Below are 17,743 nucleotides of genomic sequence, written 5' to 3' on the forward strand. Positions count from 1 at the left end.
CTACAACGCCTACGGTCTGAGTGTGTGTATGAACTTTAAACCTGATTTGTTCTGCCTTCTCTCCTAGTCATGCTTCAGGCAGCAGCTGGCAGACCCTGGCAGAACATGTGAAGACTGAGTTGTATGTATTGAAGGGCCTGAAGGCCAGTGCTGTCTACCTCTTCCTGGTCCGAGCTGCTAATGCCTACGGCCTGAGTGACCCGAGCCCCATCACTGATACTGTCAAAACACAAGGTGGGTCTCTGCTCTCTCTTAATGCCTTGAAATGGGCCGCTTTAAAGTAGGTCCCTGTCTGGACCCTTGTCCCTGTCTGGACCCTTGTCCCTGTCTGGACCTTGTCCCTGTCTGGACCTTGTCCCTGTCTGAACCCTCTGCTGTTCCTACTGGACATGTATTTATCGTGTGTGTGTGTGCAGATATCCCCCCAACCAGTCAGGGAGTGGATCACCGTCAGATCCAGAGGGAGTTAGGAGAGGTGGTCATCCACCTTCACAACCCCACCATCCTCTCCTCCTCCTCCGTCAGAGTGCAGTGGACGGTAAGTGGTTCTCTCTGCTTCAAAACAGGGCTTTAGGGATTACATTCCCAATGAGTGCCTCTTGTAAACTCATGTATGTATATGGTTTATATATTATTTTAATACCTATTGTGTACTTTGCATGTTTTAGCATATATTTTAAAACAGAAATGCATCATTTTTATCATTCGCTCCAAAGTCACCATGGGGAGTGGCTAGGTCTGGAGCGCTCTGTGCTCACGGTCGATTTGTTTGGCCACCCAGCAGTGCTAATGTGCTAACATCATAGCGTCCTGTAGAGGACGGACACTGCACTGCGGAGAGAGAGAACAGACTGGAACCCTGTCAAAACTCTCTAAGTGTCCATCTGGTCAGGGCCAGTCACACTGGCCAGCACTGCTGCTATAGGACCTGTCTGCCTGTCTGTCTGCCTGTCTGTCTGCCTGTCTTTTTGCCTGTCTTCAGTCAGAGCTAAACCAACCCACAGCAGGCCACTCACAACACTCCACAACACACAGTCCACTGCCATAAGCCACCCAGCAGCAAAGCGTGCCAGCCTGTGCCCTCACAGATTGAAAACACTTGACTGCTGTTAAAACAAGTGAGAAGGAAGAGGCGGCCAACTAGTGCTCTCAGGCTGAAATGGATTGCAGATGTGGGAGGAGAGGGGGAGGAGGAGGAGGAGAAAAGAGGAGAATAAAGGAGAGGTAGAGGTTAAAGGGCAGCTTGGAGAGGTGTTAGGACCTCTATGCTGTGAGATAGTGGATATCATATTAAACACTGCCTGGCTACCATGATTCCACTGGCTCCATGTCTATCTATTCTAGGTTCTGTTGGGCTGAATAGAAGGACAGTATAACTGTACACCTCACTAGACATACTGTATTCTATAAACTGGCTTCTTATTCATATAGTATAGGCTGCTACTACTCTTGGGGTAATTGGACCAACCCCTACATTCCCAGGGATAACTAGGTACCATAACGAGTGATGAATGGGAAATGGGAAAAGGATACTGACATGCCAATATTGATCCAAGACTCTTTCTGAGCACCACTGCCTAGTTATCCTGTTTGGCTCCCTGTTACCTAGTTACCCTGTCTGGCTCCCTGTTACCTAGTTACCTTGTCTGGCTCCCTGTTACCTAGTTACCCTGTTTGGCTCCCTGTTACCCTGTTACCCTGTCTGGCTCCCTGTTACCTAGTTACCCTGTCTGGCTCCCTGTTACCTAGTTACCCTGATTGGCTCCCTGTTACCTAGTTACCCTGTCTGGCCCCCTGTTACCTAGTTACCCTGTTTGGCTCCCTGTTACCCTATCTAACTCCCTGTTACCCTATCTAACTCCCTGTTACCCTATCTAACTCCCTGTTACCCTATCTAACTCCCTGTTACCCTGTTACCCTGTCTGGCTCCCTGTTACCCTGTCTGGCTCCCTGTTACCTAGTACCATGTCTGGCAGCCTGTCTCCCACTTACCCTGTCTGACAGCCCGTCTCCCTGTTACCTTGTCAGACTGGAATGCTCCAGGAGAAACCAACTCAACTAGACTTTCCCACCAGGAGTCACTAAGAACTGTGCATTGTATTTACATGCACTCTTTACATGGCCATGGTTTGGTAGGTTTTGTGGGGTTAAATGGACTCTCATGGCAGAGTTTCTGGGCTGTAATGTTGCTCTTATGTGGTTCTACTTAACAGTTGCACAGTTCTGAGCCTAATGAAGACCACCTGAGCCGACAGCACATATTATAGGAGAGGGATCAAAAAAAGTACTGCCTACCTTTCACAGAGACCTCATTTGATAGTACAGTACACTACAGTACAGTGCAGTACAGTACCATTCTAGTTCACACCAATAAGTTGTATTGTAGAATTCACACATACAGTAGAGGCATACTGTATGAATAGATGATCTGAAGTTCACTAAAACATGCCATCAGCCATGACTGACTCTATACAGAGCCTCTCTAAATCAAGATCCACCTTTACCAATGCTCTATTAAATGATATGATCTCTGTCATCAAGACTCTCTCTGTACCCTCAGCCTGTCCTGTCCCCTGGTGTGAGTCAGTCTGTATGAGAGGCTCCACTGTCCCCCTGATCCTAGACTAAAGAACCCAGTACATTCCCAGTAAGTCAGGAAGAGATGGGCCAGGCTGTTCTGGGTACCCTGTTCTAGCCCCCTCTAACCAGGACCAGACTCTCAGGAACCTCTGGGCTATGACCTCATGGTGCGCTGCGGTTTCCACACATCGCTGCCGCTCCAAATGGATCCGCTCCACTGGCCGACACACAGACGGAGGGATGGATGGATAGATGGATGGACGGATAGGTGGATGGCCATGTGATGAGTTAGCACTCCGGTCCCCGCCTGTCCACCAGCCAGCCAGCCAGCCAGCCAGCCAGCCAGCCAGCCAGCCAGGGACAGCCACATTAGTTACACTGGACTACAGCTACAACTGAGATGTCTATTAATAATGTGTTCCAGAACGATGCTGAGAGACTTTCCACTGTAGAGTCACTCTGAGTGCCTAAATAGAGTCAAGCTGACCATGTGTGTGTGTTGTTATCTCCCCTGGCCACTAGGTGGAGCAGCAGTCTCAGTACATCCAGGGTTATAAAGTGATGTACAGGGCCTCTCCAGAGGGGCAGCAGAGGAGTGACTGGGCTGTGTTTGAGGTGAGAACCCCAGGGGAGGACAGCACTGTGGTGCCCCAGCTCAGGAAGGGAGTCACCTACGAGTTCAAAGTTCGCCCCTTCTTCAACGAGTTCCAGGGAACAGACAGTGAGGTCAAGATAGCCAAGACTCTGGAGGAAGGTGGGTGGACATGTCTGTGTGTGTGTGTGTGTGTGTGTGTGTGTGTGTGTGTGTGTGTGTGTGTGTGTGCACAGAGTTTGTCCGTGACTATTCATGTGTGTGAGAACAACAGCTGTTCCAAGCGTGTGTAGAGAGTAAAGGATTATATTATTTTATGTGGTGTTTTCTGTGTGTTAGGGCAGATGTTGTACTGTTTGAAAAAGTCCTGTGAAACCCAGAGGATGATGAACCCAAATACTACGTTCAAATAAGTGCTGTGCTAATTGTTCAAAGGGTATGGTTGTGTGGTTACGGAAATCTTCCAGGGTTTGGGTGCAACCCAGAGCTCATATAGGCCATATGAAAGACAGAAGTGTCGTGAGAAGTTAAGGAATGAATGAGAGAGGAGCTGACTGAAAAAAAGACTGTTAGCCAAAATGTGTGTGGGTGTGTGTTTTCATTCCTCCCTTTTGTATTCAGCAATGCTTTGTTGCTAATTGTGTTGCTAATTGTTTTCGGAGTTCAAACACGATGGCCTCACTCCCGTGAGCAGGAATGCCTGATTTCATTACAGTCAATCGGAACGAGATTAAGAGTGCTATGTTGTATGTTGTCATAATTAATTAACTTTAATTATACTCATCAGGGTAGAATCATCACAGAACACACAGGCGTAAACATTGCAATCAGAATTCTCTTTGTTTGAATAAACTGCAATTTTATTCCCCCCCCCCCCCCCCCCTGAAAACACTTTCTCTGAACAAAGAAAAATAGTCATAGCCTTGCAAAAATATTAATCCCCCTTGGTGTTTTTCCTATTTTGTTGCATTACAACCTGTAAATTAAATAGATTTTTATTTGGATTTCATGTAATGGACATGCACAAAAAAGTCCAAATTGGTGAAGTGAAATTAAAAAAATAACTTGCTTCAAAAAATTCTAAAAAATAAATAACGGAAAAGTGGTGCGTGCATATGTATTCACCCCCTTTGCTATGAAGCCCCTAAATAAGTTATGGTGCAACCAATTACCTTCAGAAGTCACATAATTTGTTAAATAAAGTCCACCTGTGTGCAATCTAAGTGTCACATGATCTCAGTATATATACACCTGTTCTGAAAGGCCCCAGAGTCTGCAACACCACTAAGCAAGGGGCACCACCAAGCAAGCGGCACCATGAAGACCAAGGAGCTCTCCAAACAGGCCAGGGACAAAGTTGTGGAGAAGTACAGATCAGGGTTGGGTTATAAAAAAAATATCAGAAACTTTGAACATCCCACGGGCATCATTAAATCCATTATTAAAAAATTGAAAGAATATGGCACCACAACAAACCTGCCAAGAGAGGGCCGCCCACCAAAACTCACAGACAAGGCAAGGAGGGCATTAATCAAAGAGGCAACAAAGAGACCAAAGATAACCCTGAAGGAGCTGCAAAGCTCCACAGCGGAGATTGGAGTATCTGTCCATAGGACCACTTTAAGCCGTACACTCCACAGAGCTGGGCTTTACAGAAGAGTGGCCTGAAAAAAGCCATTGCTTAAATAAAAAAATAAGCAAACACATTTGGTGTTCGCCAAAAGGCATGTGGGAGACTCCCCAAATATATGGAAGACGGTACTCTGGTCAGATGAGACTAAAATTTTGCTTTTTGGCCTTCAAGGAAAATGCTATGTCTGGCGCAAACCCAACAGATCTCATCACCCCGAGAACACCATCTCCACAGTGAAGGATGGTGGTGGCATCATCATGCTGTGGGGATGTTTTTCATCGGCAGGGACTGGGAAACTGGTCAGAATTGAAGGAATGATGGATGGCGCTAAATACAGGGAAATTCTTGACGGAAACCTGTTTCAGTCTTCCAGAGATTTGAGACTGGGACGGAGGTTCACCTTCCAGCAGGACAATGACCCTAAGCATACTGCTAAAGCAACACTTGAGTGGTTTAAGGGGAAACATTTAAATGTCTTGGAATGGCCTAGTCAAAGCCCAGACCTGTAGCTCAGTTTGTAGAGCATGGAGCTTGCAACGTCAGGGTTGTGGGTTCATTTCCCACGGGGGGCCAGTATGAAAATGTATGCACTCACTAACTGTAAGTCACTCTGGATAAGAGCGTCTGCTAAAATGCAAAATGTAAATGTATGACTTAAAGATTGCTGTACACTAGCGGAAACCATCCAACTTGAAGGAGCTGGAGCAGTTTTGCCTTGAAGAATGGGCAATAATCCCAGTGGCTAGATGTGCCAAGCTTATAGAGACAAACCCCAAGAGACTTGCATCTGTAATTGCTGCAAAAGGTGGCTCTACAAAGTATTGACTTTGGAGGGGTGAATATTAATGCATGCTCAAGTTTTGTGTTTTTTTGTTTCACAATAAAACATATTTTGCATCTTCAAAGTGGTAGGCATGTTGTGTAAATCAAATGATGCAAACCCCAAAAAAATCTATTTTACTTCCAGGTTGTAAGTCAACAAAATAGGAAAAATGCCAAGGGGGCTGAATACTTTCGCAAGCCACTGTAGTGAATAGAGAATAGAGTCCAACTGTGACTGTCATTTCGACTTCTGTTCTCTTCTGAATAGGATCCATTTATGAGCGCTGTAGGTGTGAGGAGAGAGCAGACAGTGTGTGTGTTGCTGTTGATGGGTGTATTATATTAACACGTATTGTTGTGTCTGTGTGTCTGTCCCCAGCTCCCAGTGCAGCCCCTCGTGGGGTTACCGTCACAGAGAGCGCGGACAATGGGACCGCCATTGTGGTCTCCTGGCAACCGCCTCCAGAGGAGGAGCAGAACGGGGTGGTCCAGCAGTACAAGGTGAGAACACTGGCAGGGACTCCCACATTACCCATACATACTCTTGAGTGTGGTCAAAGGTAGTGTACTAAGGTAGTGTACTACTATGTAGGCAATAGGGTGTCATTTGAGACAAAACCCCTGGCCTCTGGTCTGTAGGGTATATCTACTGTAACAACATGTAGTTATTTCCTCTGGTCTGTAGGGTATACCTACTGTAACAACATGTAGATATTTCCTCTGGTCTGTAGGGTATATCTACTGTAACAACATGTAGATATTTCCTCTGGTCTGTAGGGTATACCTACTGTAACAACATGTAGATATTTCCTCTGGTCTGTAGGGTATATCTACTGTAACAACATAGGTAGGGTATATCTACTGTAACAACATGTAGATATTTCCTCTGCTCTGTAGGGTATATCTACTGTAACAACATGTAGATATTTGTAGCACAGAGTGAGACAAAGGAGAGACAGACTGTAAGGTAATGATACATGGGTAGAGGTTCTCATCTTCCTCTGTGCCTAGTGATCTCAGAGGTGGAAGAGACAGTAGGATGTTAATGTGTGGCGGTGATTGGAAATGATTGTGAAACAGTGCCATCTGCTGGACTAGATAGATGTACACAATGTCTGAGTTGTCCTCAGAGGCTCTCTAATAATAATAATTATATTATATGCCATTTAGCAGACGCTTTTATCCAAAGCGACTTACAGTCATGTGTGCATACATTTTTACGTATGGGTGGTCCCGGGGATCGAACCCACTACCCTGGCGTTACAAGCGCTATGCTCTACCAATTGAGCTACAGAGGACCACTCTATTCCTTAGTGCAGGGGGGGGGGGGGGGGGTCATTTCAATGTTTGGTCATTTCAACGTTTATTCCAGGTTGATTCAACGTAACTTAATTGAAATAATGTGGAAACAACATTGATTCAACCATTGTGTGCCCAGTGGCTGGCTTCGAGGTCCAGATATGATTTTGAGGGCCTTCGTGGATTATTCAGTAGTAGTCTACCCAAGGTCTAGACTACCTGATGTTTTATCTATACAGCCATACATTATAGCCATACATTATAGCCACACATTATAGCCATACATTATAGCCATACATTATAGCCACATATTATAGCCACACATTATAGTCACACATTATAGTCACACATTATAGTCACACATTATACCAGCCATACATTTTAGCCATACATTACAGCCTTACATTATACACATACATTATATCCAAATATTGTATCCATATATGATAGCCATACATTATACCCATACATTACATCCATACATTATAGGCATAAATTATAGCCATACATTATAGCCATACTGTTACGAACCCCGTGACTTTAAAAGTCTAGAGTGGATGGAAAAGAGACCCGTAACATAACTCATGCAAATTAGAATATTGACAAGGAACAGTGAGAACAAAATACATCAACAACCATATGCTACCGTCAAACACAAAATGTTTATTATAAACACACAGTAAACAGTTTGTGGAAAAGGGGCTGAGCTGGACCCAAGGAATTAAACAATAAAGTTAAAAAAAACTAAACTGATCTTGCCTGCCTCAAGAACCGCTAAGCTTACTGCTAACCATACAAAAATACAGTGGGTGGTCCGCTCAGGTCTAGACAAGGTTTTCCTACGGGTAGTGTATGCCCAAGGGCGACTTGCTAAACCCCCCTTTTCCCAGGCACAAACAAACAACATAGGTCCAATATGGACTAGACAGCAAACGAGTGAGTACACAAAAACAAGACACCACAGTATCCATACTCACAAAGAAAAAGAGTCTCTGTCAGAAAACACAACCAGGGGATTTTATATGGTAATGTAAAACCAGAAACAGGTGGTGCAATATGGAGGAATGTCCACTGATTGGTCCACCTCAGCAATCAGCAGACGAACGGATGTCGGACAGGTGGGACACCCCAACGACCACCAATCAGGAAAACAAGGGACACCTGTGATTAGGGCTGAAGAAGAGGAAAAACAAATACACATACAGGATACCTACAGTGGGGAGAACAAGTATTTGATACACTGCCGATTTTGCAGGTTTTCCTACTTACAAAGCATGTAGAGGTCTATAATTTTTATCATAGGTACACTTCAACTGTGGGAGATGGAATCTAAAACAAAAATCCAGAAAATCACATTGTATGATTTTTAAGTAATTAATTTGCATTTTATTGCATGACATAAGTATTTGATACATCAGAAAAGCAGAACTTAATATTTGGTACAGAAACCTTTGTTTGCAATTACAGAGGTCATACGTTTCCTGTAGGTCTTGACCAGGTTTGCACACACTGCAGCAGGGATTTTCGCCCACTCCTCCATACAGACCTTCTCCAGATCCTTCAGGTTTCGGGGCTGTCGCTGGGCAATACGGACTTTCAGCTCCCTCCAAAGATTTTCAATTGGGTTCAGGTCTGGAGATTGGCTAGGCCACTCCAGGACCTTGAGATGCTTCTTACGGAGCCACTCCTTAGTTGCCCTGGCTGTGTGTTTCGGGTCGTTGTCATGCTGGAAGACCCAGCTACGACCCATCTTCAATGCTCTTACTGAGGGAAAGAGGTTGTTGGCCAAGATCTCGCGATACATGGCCCCATCCATCCTCCCCTCAATACGGTGCAGTCGTCCTGTCCCCTTTGCAGAAAAGCATCCCCAAAGAATGATGTTTCCACCTCCATGCTTCACGGTTGGGATGGTGTTCTTGGGGTTGTACTCATCCTTCTTCTTCCTCCAAACACGGTGAGTGGAGTTTAGACCAAAAAGCTCTATTTTTGTTCATCAGACCACATGACCTTCTCCCATTCCTCCTCTGGATCATCCAGATGGTCATTGGCAAACTTCAGACGGGCCTGGACATGCGCTGGCTTGAGCAGGGGGACCTTGAGTGCGCTGCAGGATTTTAATCTATGACGGCGTAATGTGTTACTAATGGTTTTCTTTGAGACTGTGGTCCCAGCTCTCTTCAGGTCATTGACCAGGTCCTGCCGCGTAGTTCTGGGCTGATCCCTCACCTTCCTCCTGATCATTGATGCCCCACGAGTTGAGATCTTGCATGGAGCCCCAGACCGAGGGTGATTGACCGTCATCTTGAACTTCTTCCATTTTCTAATAATTGCGCCAACAGTTGTTGCCTTCTCACCAAGCTGCTTGCCTATTGTCCCGTAGCCCATCCCAATCTTGTGCAGGTCTACAATTTTATCCCTGATGTCCTTACACAGCTCTCTGGTCTTGGCCATTGTGGAGAGGTTGGAGTCTGTTTGATTGAGTGTGTGGACAGGTGTCTTTTATACAGGTAACAAGTTCAAACAGGAGCAGTTAATACAGGTAATGAGTGGAGAACAGGAGGGCTTCTTAAAGAAAAACTAACAGGTCTGTGCGAGCCGGAATTCTTACTGGTTGGTAGGTGATCAAATACTTATGTCATGCAATAAAATGCAAATTAATTTCTTAAAAATCATACAATGTGATTTTCTGGATTTTTGTTTTAGATTCCGTCTCTCACAGTTGAAGTGTACCTATGATAAAATTACAGACCTCTACATGCTTTGTAAGTAGGAAAACCTGCAAAATCGGCAGTGTATCAAATACTTGTTCTCCCCACTGTATATCCGTAACACATACATTACATCCATATATTATAGGTATAAGTTATAGCCATACATTGTATCCATACATTATAGGCATACATTATAGCCATACATTATAGCCATTCATTGTATCCATACATTATAGGCATACATTATAGGCATACATTATAGCCATACACTGTACAATACATTGTATATGCATCCTGCTGATTAATAAAGCAAATTATGAGAGGACTGCAGGCTTAAAATCTAGATAAATATCCTTCTACAATCTACAATCTAGAGCAAAGCTTGTGAGTGGGTTTAATCTTTCACTGTAGTGGGCTAAATCAGGGTCCTACAGAGTGATTCTTGGTAGTCAAATCTACTTTGAAACAAAAGTATACACCTGTACTATCCCAATATTACACATTATATACAGTGGGGGGGGAAAGTATTTAGTCAGCCACCAATATTCGCAAGTTCTCCCACTTAAAAAGATGAGAGAGGCCTGTAATTTTCATCATAGGTACACGTCAACTATGACAGACAAATTGAGAGAAAAAAATCCAGAAAATCACATTTGTAGGATTTTTAATGAATTTATTTGCAAATTATGGTGGAAAATAAGTATTTGGTCACCTACAAACAAGCAAGATTTCTGGGTCTCACAGACCTGTAACTTCTTCTTTAAGAGGCTCCTCTGTCCTCCACTCGTTACCTGTATTAATGGCACCTGTTTGAACTTGTTATCAGTATAAAATACACCTGTCCACAACCTCAAACAGTCACACTCCAAACTCCACTATGGCCAAGACCAAAGAGCTGTCAAAGGACACCAGAAACAAAATTGTAGACCTGCACCAGGCTGGGAAGACTGAATCTGCAATAGGTAAGCAGCTTGGTTTGAAGAAATCAACTGTGGGAGCAATTATTAGGAAATGGAAGACATACAAGACCACTGATAATCTCCCTCGATCTGGGGCTCCACGCAAGATCTCACCCCGTGGGGTCAAAATGATCACAAGAACGGTGAGCAAAAATCCCAGAACCACACGGGGGGACCTAGTGAATGACCTGCAGAGAGCTGGGACCAAAGTAACAAAGCCTACCATCAGTAACACACTACGCCGCCAGGGACTAAAATCCTGCAGTGCCAGACGTGTCCCCCTGCTTAAGCCAGTACATGTCCAGGCCCGTCTGAAGTTTGCTAGAGTGCATTTGGATGATCCAGAAGAGGATTGGGAGAATGTCATATGGTCAGATGAAACCAAAATAGAACTTTTGGGTAAAAAATTTACTCGTCGTGTTTGGAGGACTAAGAATGCTGAGTTGCATCCAAAGAACACCATACCTACTGTGAAGCATGGGGGTGGAAACATCATGCTTTGGGGCTGTTTTTCTGCAAAGGGACCAGGACGACTGATCCGTGTAAAGGAAAGAATGAATGGGGCCATTCATGAGATTTTGAGTGAAAACCTCCTTCCATCAGCAAGGGCATTGATGATGAAACGTGGCTGGGTCTTTCAGCATGACAATGATCCCAAACACACCGCCCGGGCAACGAAGGAGTGGCTTCGTAAGAAGCATTTCAAGGTCCTGGAGTGGCCTAGCCAGTCTCCAGATCTCAACCCCATAGAAAATCTTTGGAGGGAGTTGAAAGTCCGTGTTGCCCAGCGACAGCCCCAAATCATCACTGCTCTAGAGGAGATCTGCATGGAGGAATGTGCCAAAATACCAGCAACAGTGTGTGAAAACCTTGTGAAGACTTACAGAAAACGTTTGACCAGTGTCATTGCCAACAAAGGGTATATAACAAAGTATTGAGAAACTTTTTTTATTGACCAAATACTTATTTTCCACAATAATTTGCAAATAAATTCATTAAAAATCCTACAATGTGATTTTCTGGATTTTTTTTTCTCATTTTGTCTGTCATAGTTGACGTGTACCTATGATGAAAATTACAGGCCTCTCTCATCTTTTTAAGTGGGAGAACTTGCACAATTGGTGGCTGACTTTTCCCCACTGTACATCATGGAAGACTGAAAGATAACAAAACTGGTTGACATAGAAAACACCATATTTTTGTTGTTAAAAAAAAATAATAGAAAAATATAAAATTTCGAAAAATATTAATAACATTCCACCCATGAGGCCGAAGAGGGCACTTTTGGTCATTGACTGCAGGAAAGGGCTACTCCACTCCATCTCTTTGGTCCAGGTCAGCCTAATTTAGTAGTTCAGCCATAGCATTCCTCTCTCTGCCCTCTCCTCCAATCCGTTCTCTCTGTGTTCACTCACAAGTATTCTCTTTGTGTAGCCCCCTTTCTTTGGCCAGCACACTCCTCATTAACATGCTGTGTGAGTACTGCCACTTTAATTGGAAAGTGTGTTTTTTTTTGTCACAGGGAATGTAGGTTAGTGTTGGAGGGGGAGACTCAGCACAGTCCGTTTAAAAGTTAAGCCACTGTTAATTTTCCAGGTAAATGTTTTCTGCCGATAGGGTTTAGAGTAATTTCATGGTTGTTAAATCCGGTGCGGGGAGCGTTCCTTGGTCATTACTGCGTCTGGTCCCTAGTGGCACTTCTTCCCACCGCTACTCCTCAAGCAGCCACACAGGTTTCTGGGGCTTTCTAACACTACCACCCCCCACCCCCTCCCCCCCACCACACGCACAAGCAGGTCCGTGTGTGAGGGCCTTTAACGTATGGGAGGTGGTGGGGGTAAAGAAAGCAGAGGCGGCCAGGTTCAGGATGTTTGGGTTAGCCATGTTCAGGATGTTGGAATTAGCCAGGTTCAGGATGTTGGGGTTAGCCAGGTTCAGGATGTTGGGGTTAGCCAGGTTCAGGATGTTTGGGTTAGCCAGGTTCAGGATGTTGGGGTTAGCCAGGTTCAGGATTTTGGGGTTAGCAGGCCTCATGCTGAGGTGAATGTATGAAGCTCTTTGTGACCCTTGATTGAGTTAGCCTGAGAGAGCCCTCTCTCCTCCCTGTGAGTGACTGACAGCCCTGAGCTGCTGCTGCTGCAATAGGGTAATGGAGGTGATTACTGATCCACACTTTGCTTTTCATGGGGTTAGGTTACACTCACTCAGACAGGGGGATCATGTTATGGCTACCACAGCTAATACTGACTGAAATTATACATTAGCATCAACCAGCAGTAGCTAACCTGCCTTACATGTGACACCATCATCAGACACTGTTATAATGTCTCATCGCTCTCTCTCTGTCCTGTCAGATCTGGTGTTTGGGGAATGAGAGCAGGTACCATATCAACCGTACGGTGGACGGCTCTACCTTCTCCTTGCTGATCCCCAGCCTGGCTCCAGGGATCCGTTACAGTGTGGAGGTCGCAGCCAGCACTGGGGCAGGCCCAGGGGTCAAGTCTGAAGTCACCTTCTTCCAGATAGGTGAGTGGAGGAGAACTCTGGCCTGCATTTCTCTGCACCCAGCAGAAGGTTCAAATAACATTATTTTCCCTTGGGTGGAAGAGGAGGAAGTGGAGGGATATGTCCTTCTACTATGTGTCCCTCACTTGTTAACTCCATACAGCATGGATTCCAAGGCTTACTGCCTAATAACTTCCCCACCTTCTTTAACCGCAATGGCTGGCAAATAGTCAATGGACATTTTGTAGTACTGACTTCCCTTTAATCTCAGTCTGAAGGGTTTATTAATCCACGTTTACAGTTGTCATATTAATGTTAAAGGAGTATTATGTCATCGTTTTACAATGTTGCAAAGAACTCAATTCCTTGGTGCCCCTGTCTTCTCTCCTGTTCATGGTCTATAACAGTGGTTAGATGTGTAGTTGAAATGAATAACATACCAATTATAGCCACGTCAGCCCTCATACACAATGCTTGATGAGCATGACTGACAGTGACCCTCATAATGTTAATCTATCTTAATACCGTGTTTACCACTCTGTCAGTGTACAGCCTCAATGGTTTTCACCTGACTGACATTGTGATAAAACGTTATTCATGCTTGGCAGCAGTGCAGTGCCTGTAGCTTGGCTACCCCTCCCTGCTCTGCTCTGTTCTTTTCTGTTCTGTTCTGCTCTGTTCTGTTCTGTTCTGCTCTGTTCTGCTCTGTTCTGCTCTGTTCTGCTCTGTTCTGTTCTGTTCTGCTCTGTCTGCTCTGTTCTGTTCTGTTCTGCTCTGCCCCACCTTGCTCTGTTCTGCCCTGCTCTGCCCTGCTCTGTTCTATTCTGCTCTGCCCTGCTCTGTTCTGCTCTGTTCTGCTCTGTTCTGCCCTGCTCTGTTCTGCTCTGCCCTGCTCTGTTCTGCTCTGTTCTGTTCTGTTTTGCTCTGCCTCTGCTCTGCTCTGCTCTGCTCTGTTCTGTTCTGCTCTGTTCTGCTCTGCTCTGCTCTGCTCTGCTCTGTTATGCTCTGCTCTGCCCCACCCTGCTCTGCTCTGTTCTGCCCTGCTCTGCCCTGCTCTGTTCTGCTCTGTTCTGCCCTGCTCTGCTCTGTTCTGCTTTGTTCTGCTCTGCTCTGTTCTGCCCTGTTCTGCCCTGCTCTGTTCTGCTCTGTTCTGCTCTGCTTTGCTCTGCCCTGCCCTGCTCTGTTCTGTTCTGTTCTGCCCTACCCTGCCCTGCCCTGCCCTGCTATGTTCTGCTCTGCTCTGCCCTGCTCTGTTCTGCTCTGTTCTGCTCTGCCCTGCTCTGCCCTGCTCTGCCCTGCTCTGCCCTGTTCTGTTCTGTTCTGTTCTGCCCTGCTCTGCTTTGCTCTGCTTTGCTCTGCCCTGCTCTGTTCTGCTCTGTTCTGCCCTGCTCTGTTATGTTCTGCTCTGTTCTGCTCTGTTCTGCCCTTCTCTGTTCTGCTCTGTTCTGCCCTGCTCTGCTCTGCTCTGCTCCATTCTGTTCTCCAGTCAAGGAGGCAATGTTTTAGTGCTTAACAAGAGCAATAAACCATGAACTCTAGCACAAATGTGTGTTTTGAGATGGCATGTTTTTATTAACCCTTTAGTAACTTACCTGTCAAGATCACAATATTGGAGATCCAATGTAGCAAGTTATTTTTCTGACAAATCCCCTCTCTCTCCATATGTCATGTGGAGTGTCAAGACCAGCTACAGTGCACGTGTACACTATGTACAGTACAGTACTGCTGATACCTGGCACGTCAGTCAGTCATGCCTTTACGTCCTTACACAGGATGCATTATAGCTACCTGGGATGAATCTAATTCAGTCTTCAATCTTATAGCCCAGGCTATTTAAGATACTCTGTTAGAATACTCCCCAGATCTGAGCTGCCACAAATCTGCTCACGGTAAAGAGGGAATGAATGATAACAACATGAAACAGCGGTGCTGGGTGCTTGACAGAGGGACAGCTGTGTGTCTGTGTGTGATAAAGTGGCCTGGGATGGGCATGGAGAAGCAGGAAGCTGTGACTGATACAATTTCTCTCACTTGAGGGCTTCCAGTGGCGCCTGTTGCCATGTTCCAACGCTGGAGTGGAAAAACGCCCCTGCGGGACCAACGCTTCACCCTAATGCATTTGTCACACTATGGGCTTGTTTGCGTCATGGCATAGCAGCCCAGATACCTGTAAAGTCCCTGAGGACTGTTTAGTCACATTGGTACTCTGCTTCCCTCCTCACAGAAACAGGCATGAAATACACATAGTAGTGGTGGAGGAGAGAAGAGAGAGAGAGAGAGAGATATGGGTAGGGGTAGCAACACTGGAACTTTGGGAGACCAGTTTGCCTCTTGCTGAGTGAGTCTGTAAATATAAAAGTGGTTGCAACATGAAACAAGAGAGAGGAAAAAAGGAGATTAAGAAAGTTAGAAAGGCAGTTGAACATGAAGACATTTCTTAGGGGGGACAACTGAGCGCTCTTTCATGTGAGGCATGGGAGAGAAACACAGAGAGACTAGACAGATGAAGAAAACAGGCCTTTGTTGTGTGATCGCTAGTTGTGACAGTTCATTTTGAGGAGTAGAACAGTAGCAACAGCTAACAGAAATACATACCCAAGTTACACATTAAAGTGCCACAGTGTGCTAATGAGTTGTACTATGTTTTTATTAGTACTATTGTGATCTCATTTGGTATAGTAATAACTAATAGAATGTTGCTCAGTATGTGATTATACTTATTTATGTCGTCCTGGATGTGTGGAACATTCCTGTAGTGTGCTTCCTGGTTCAACTCTGATACAAATAGATTATGTTTAAATCTCCTGGGTTAAAACCTTTTGTCTGTTCACCTGCCATTGTTGACTGGGATCAGTTCTGAAAGCCTTTTATAATGGAGAGAGAGCGCTCCATCTCTACAGCTCCACTGCCCAGGCCCAGACTTACACTCACCTGCAAAGATGAAAGAAGTCTTTTGTGTGTCAGAAGAAAAGAGTATGTTCATATTTATGCCCTTACCTGACATCATTTAGCTTTTTCTACCCCCTCCTTCAAAGTCATTCCCCGTTTCAGGCTTTTCCACTCGGTTTGAAGTTTTATGTTTTAGAATAACATGCCCTTTCTTCTCTCTCTCTCTCTCTCTCTCTCTCTCTCTCTCTCTCTCTCTCTCTCTCTCTCTCTCTCTCTCTCTCTCTCTCTCTCTCTCTCTCTCTCTCTCTCTCTCTCTCTCTCTCTCTCCTCTTTACTACTTCCCATGTCCTCCCCTACTTTCTCCTCCCTTGCTCTTTCCTGTGTACTTTCCACCTCCTCTGACACTCGACCTGCTCTGGCCCTCTGACATTCCTGACCGTCTCCTTTCATTACTCCTAATCCCTTCTTTACGTCTTCACCATCTCTTACTGTCCCCTCTCTCACTTTATCTCCCCATTCTATCACTCTCCCTTTCCTCTTCCATCACCCCCTCACCTTCTCACCCCTCTCTTCTCATCTCCTCACCCTGTACCCGTCTCCTCTCATCTCCTCACCCTGTGCCCGTCTCTACTCATCTCACCCTGTACCCCTCTCCTCTCATCTCCTCACCCTGTACTCCTCTCCTCTCCTCTCCTCTCCTCTCCTCTCCTGTCCTCTCCTCTCCTCTCCTCTCCTCTCCTCTCCTCTCCTCTCCTCTCCTCTCCTCTCCTCTCCTCTCCTCTCCTCTCCTCTCCTCTCCTCTCCTCTCCTCTCCTCTCCTCTCCTCTCCTCTCCTCTCCTCTCCTCTCCTCTCATCTCCTCACCCTGTACCCCTCTCCTCCCCCTTCTCTCCCCCCTCTGTTTGCTCTAACCCTTTCCTATTCTTGCCCCCTCTTTTACCTCCTTCCCTCAACCCCTCTTTCACCCCTCTCCGATCCTATCCTCTCTCCCCCTCTCCTCTCTCCCCCCTCTAGACTCATCAGGGCATGTGACGGAGGGTGTGGTGGACCCAGAGAACACTCTGTCCCAGCAGATCAGTGACGTGGTGAAGCAGCCGGCCTTCATAGCGGGGATAGAGCAGCCTGTTGATCATTCTCATGGTGTTCAGTATCTGGCTGTACCGACAGCGCAAGAAGAGGAGTGGCCTCAGTACTACCTACGCAGGCATCCGCAAGGGTCAGTACAACAAGCCTCACTTAATGTCAGCACACTGGAATCACTAGCTCAAAGCGTCCTCAAGCACTGATCTAGGATCAGGTTACTCTATTCCCAAACCCTAAATGTAACAGTTAATAGGATGAAGAATAGCTGATCTTGTATCAGTGGTTAAGGGTCATTGTGTGACTCCTACTCCTACTCCATCCCTGTATGGACTCTCATATGAGCTCTCAATTAAGCCGCTCTCAGTTTGAATTCACTTATCCTTAGAAACTCCAGTTACTGTATCACATCCCCTCAGCAATCCCTCCATCCCCTCAGGAATCCCTCCATCCCCTCAGTAATCCCTCCTCTCACATGAAAGTCTTGCATCATGCTGTATCGTTTGACTTGAGGTGAGGTCTACCGTCTGAAAATGGTCCCTGGTACTTTGAGAAAGTTAAAAGCCCTTGAACATCTGCAGCTGAAAAATGTAGCTGTCTCCTGCAGAGATGTCTTTTTATATTTCACTCTCTCTGATCCTGCAAGGGCGTTTTTGTGTGTGTAGTTATTTTAT

The 17,743-nt window shown here is 45.6% G+C and overlaps 1 protein-coding gene across 1 annotated transcript; it reads left to right on the forward strand.

The window, feature by feature from the left end:
• Window positions 1–3,141: 3,141 nt before the first annotated feature.
• LOC311125403 (roundabout homolog 1-like) lies at window positions 3,142–17,205 on the forward strand (the record flags this gene model as incomplete). The annotated part of the gene is made up of 4 exons (XM_084199447.1): window positions 3,142–3,334; window positions 6,007–6,128; window positions 12,951–13,122; window positions 17,004–17,205. Coding segments are annotated over 4 exons (689 nt in total), but the record flags the coding sequence as incomplete, so codon positions are not given.
• Window positions 17,206–17,743: the final 538 nt, after the last annotated feature.

Source organism: Coregonus lavaretus, assembly GCF_964263955.1.
Source record: "Coregonus lavaretus genome assembly, contig: HAP1_SCAFFOLD_8074, whole genome shotgun sequence".
In the NCBI taxonomy this organism is placed as follows: Eukaryota; Metazoa; Chordata; class Actinopteri; order Salmoniformes; family Salmonidae; genus Coregonus; species Coregonus lavaretus.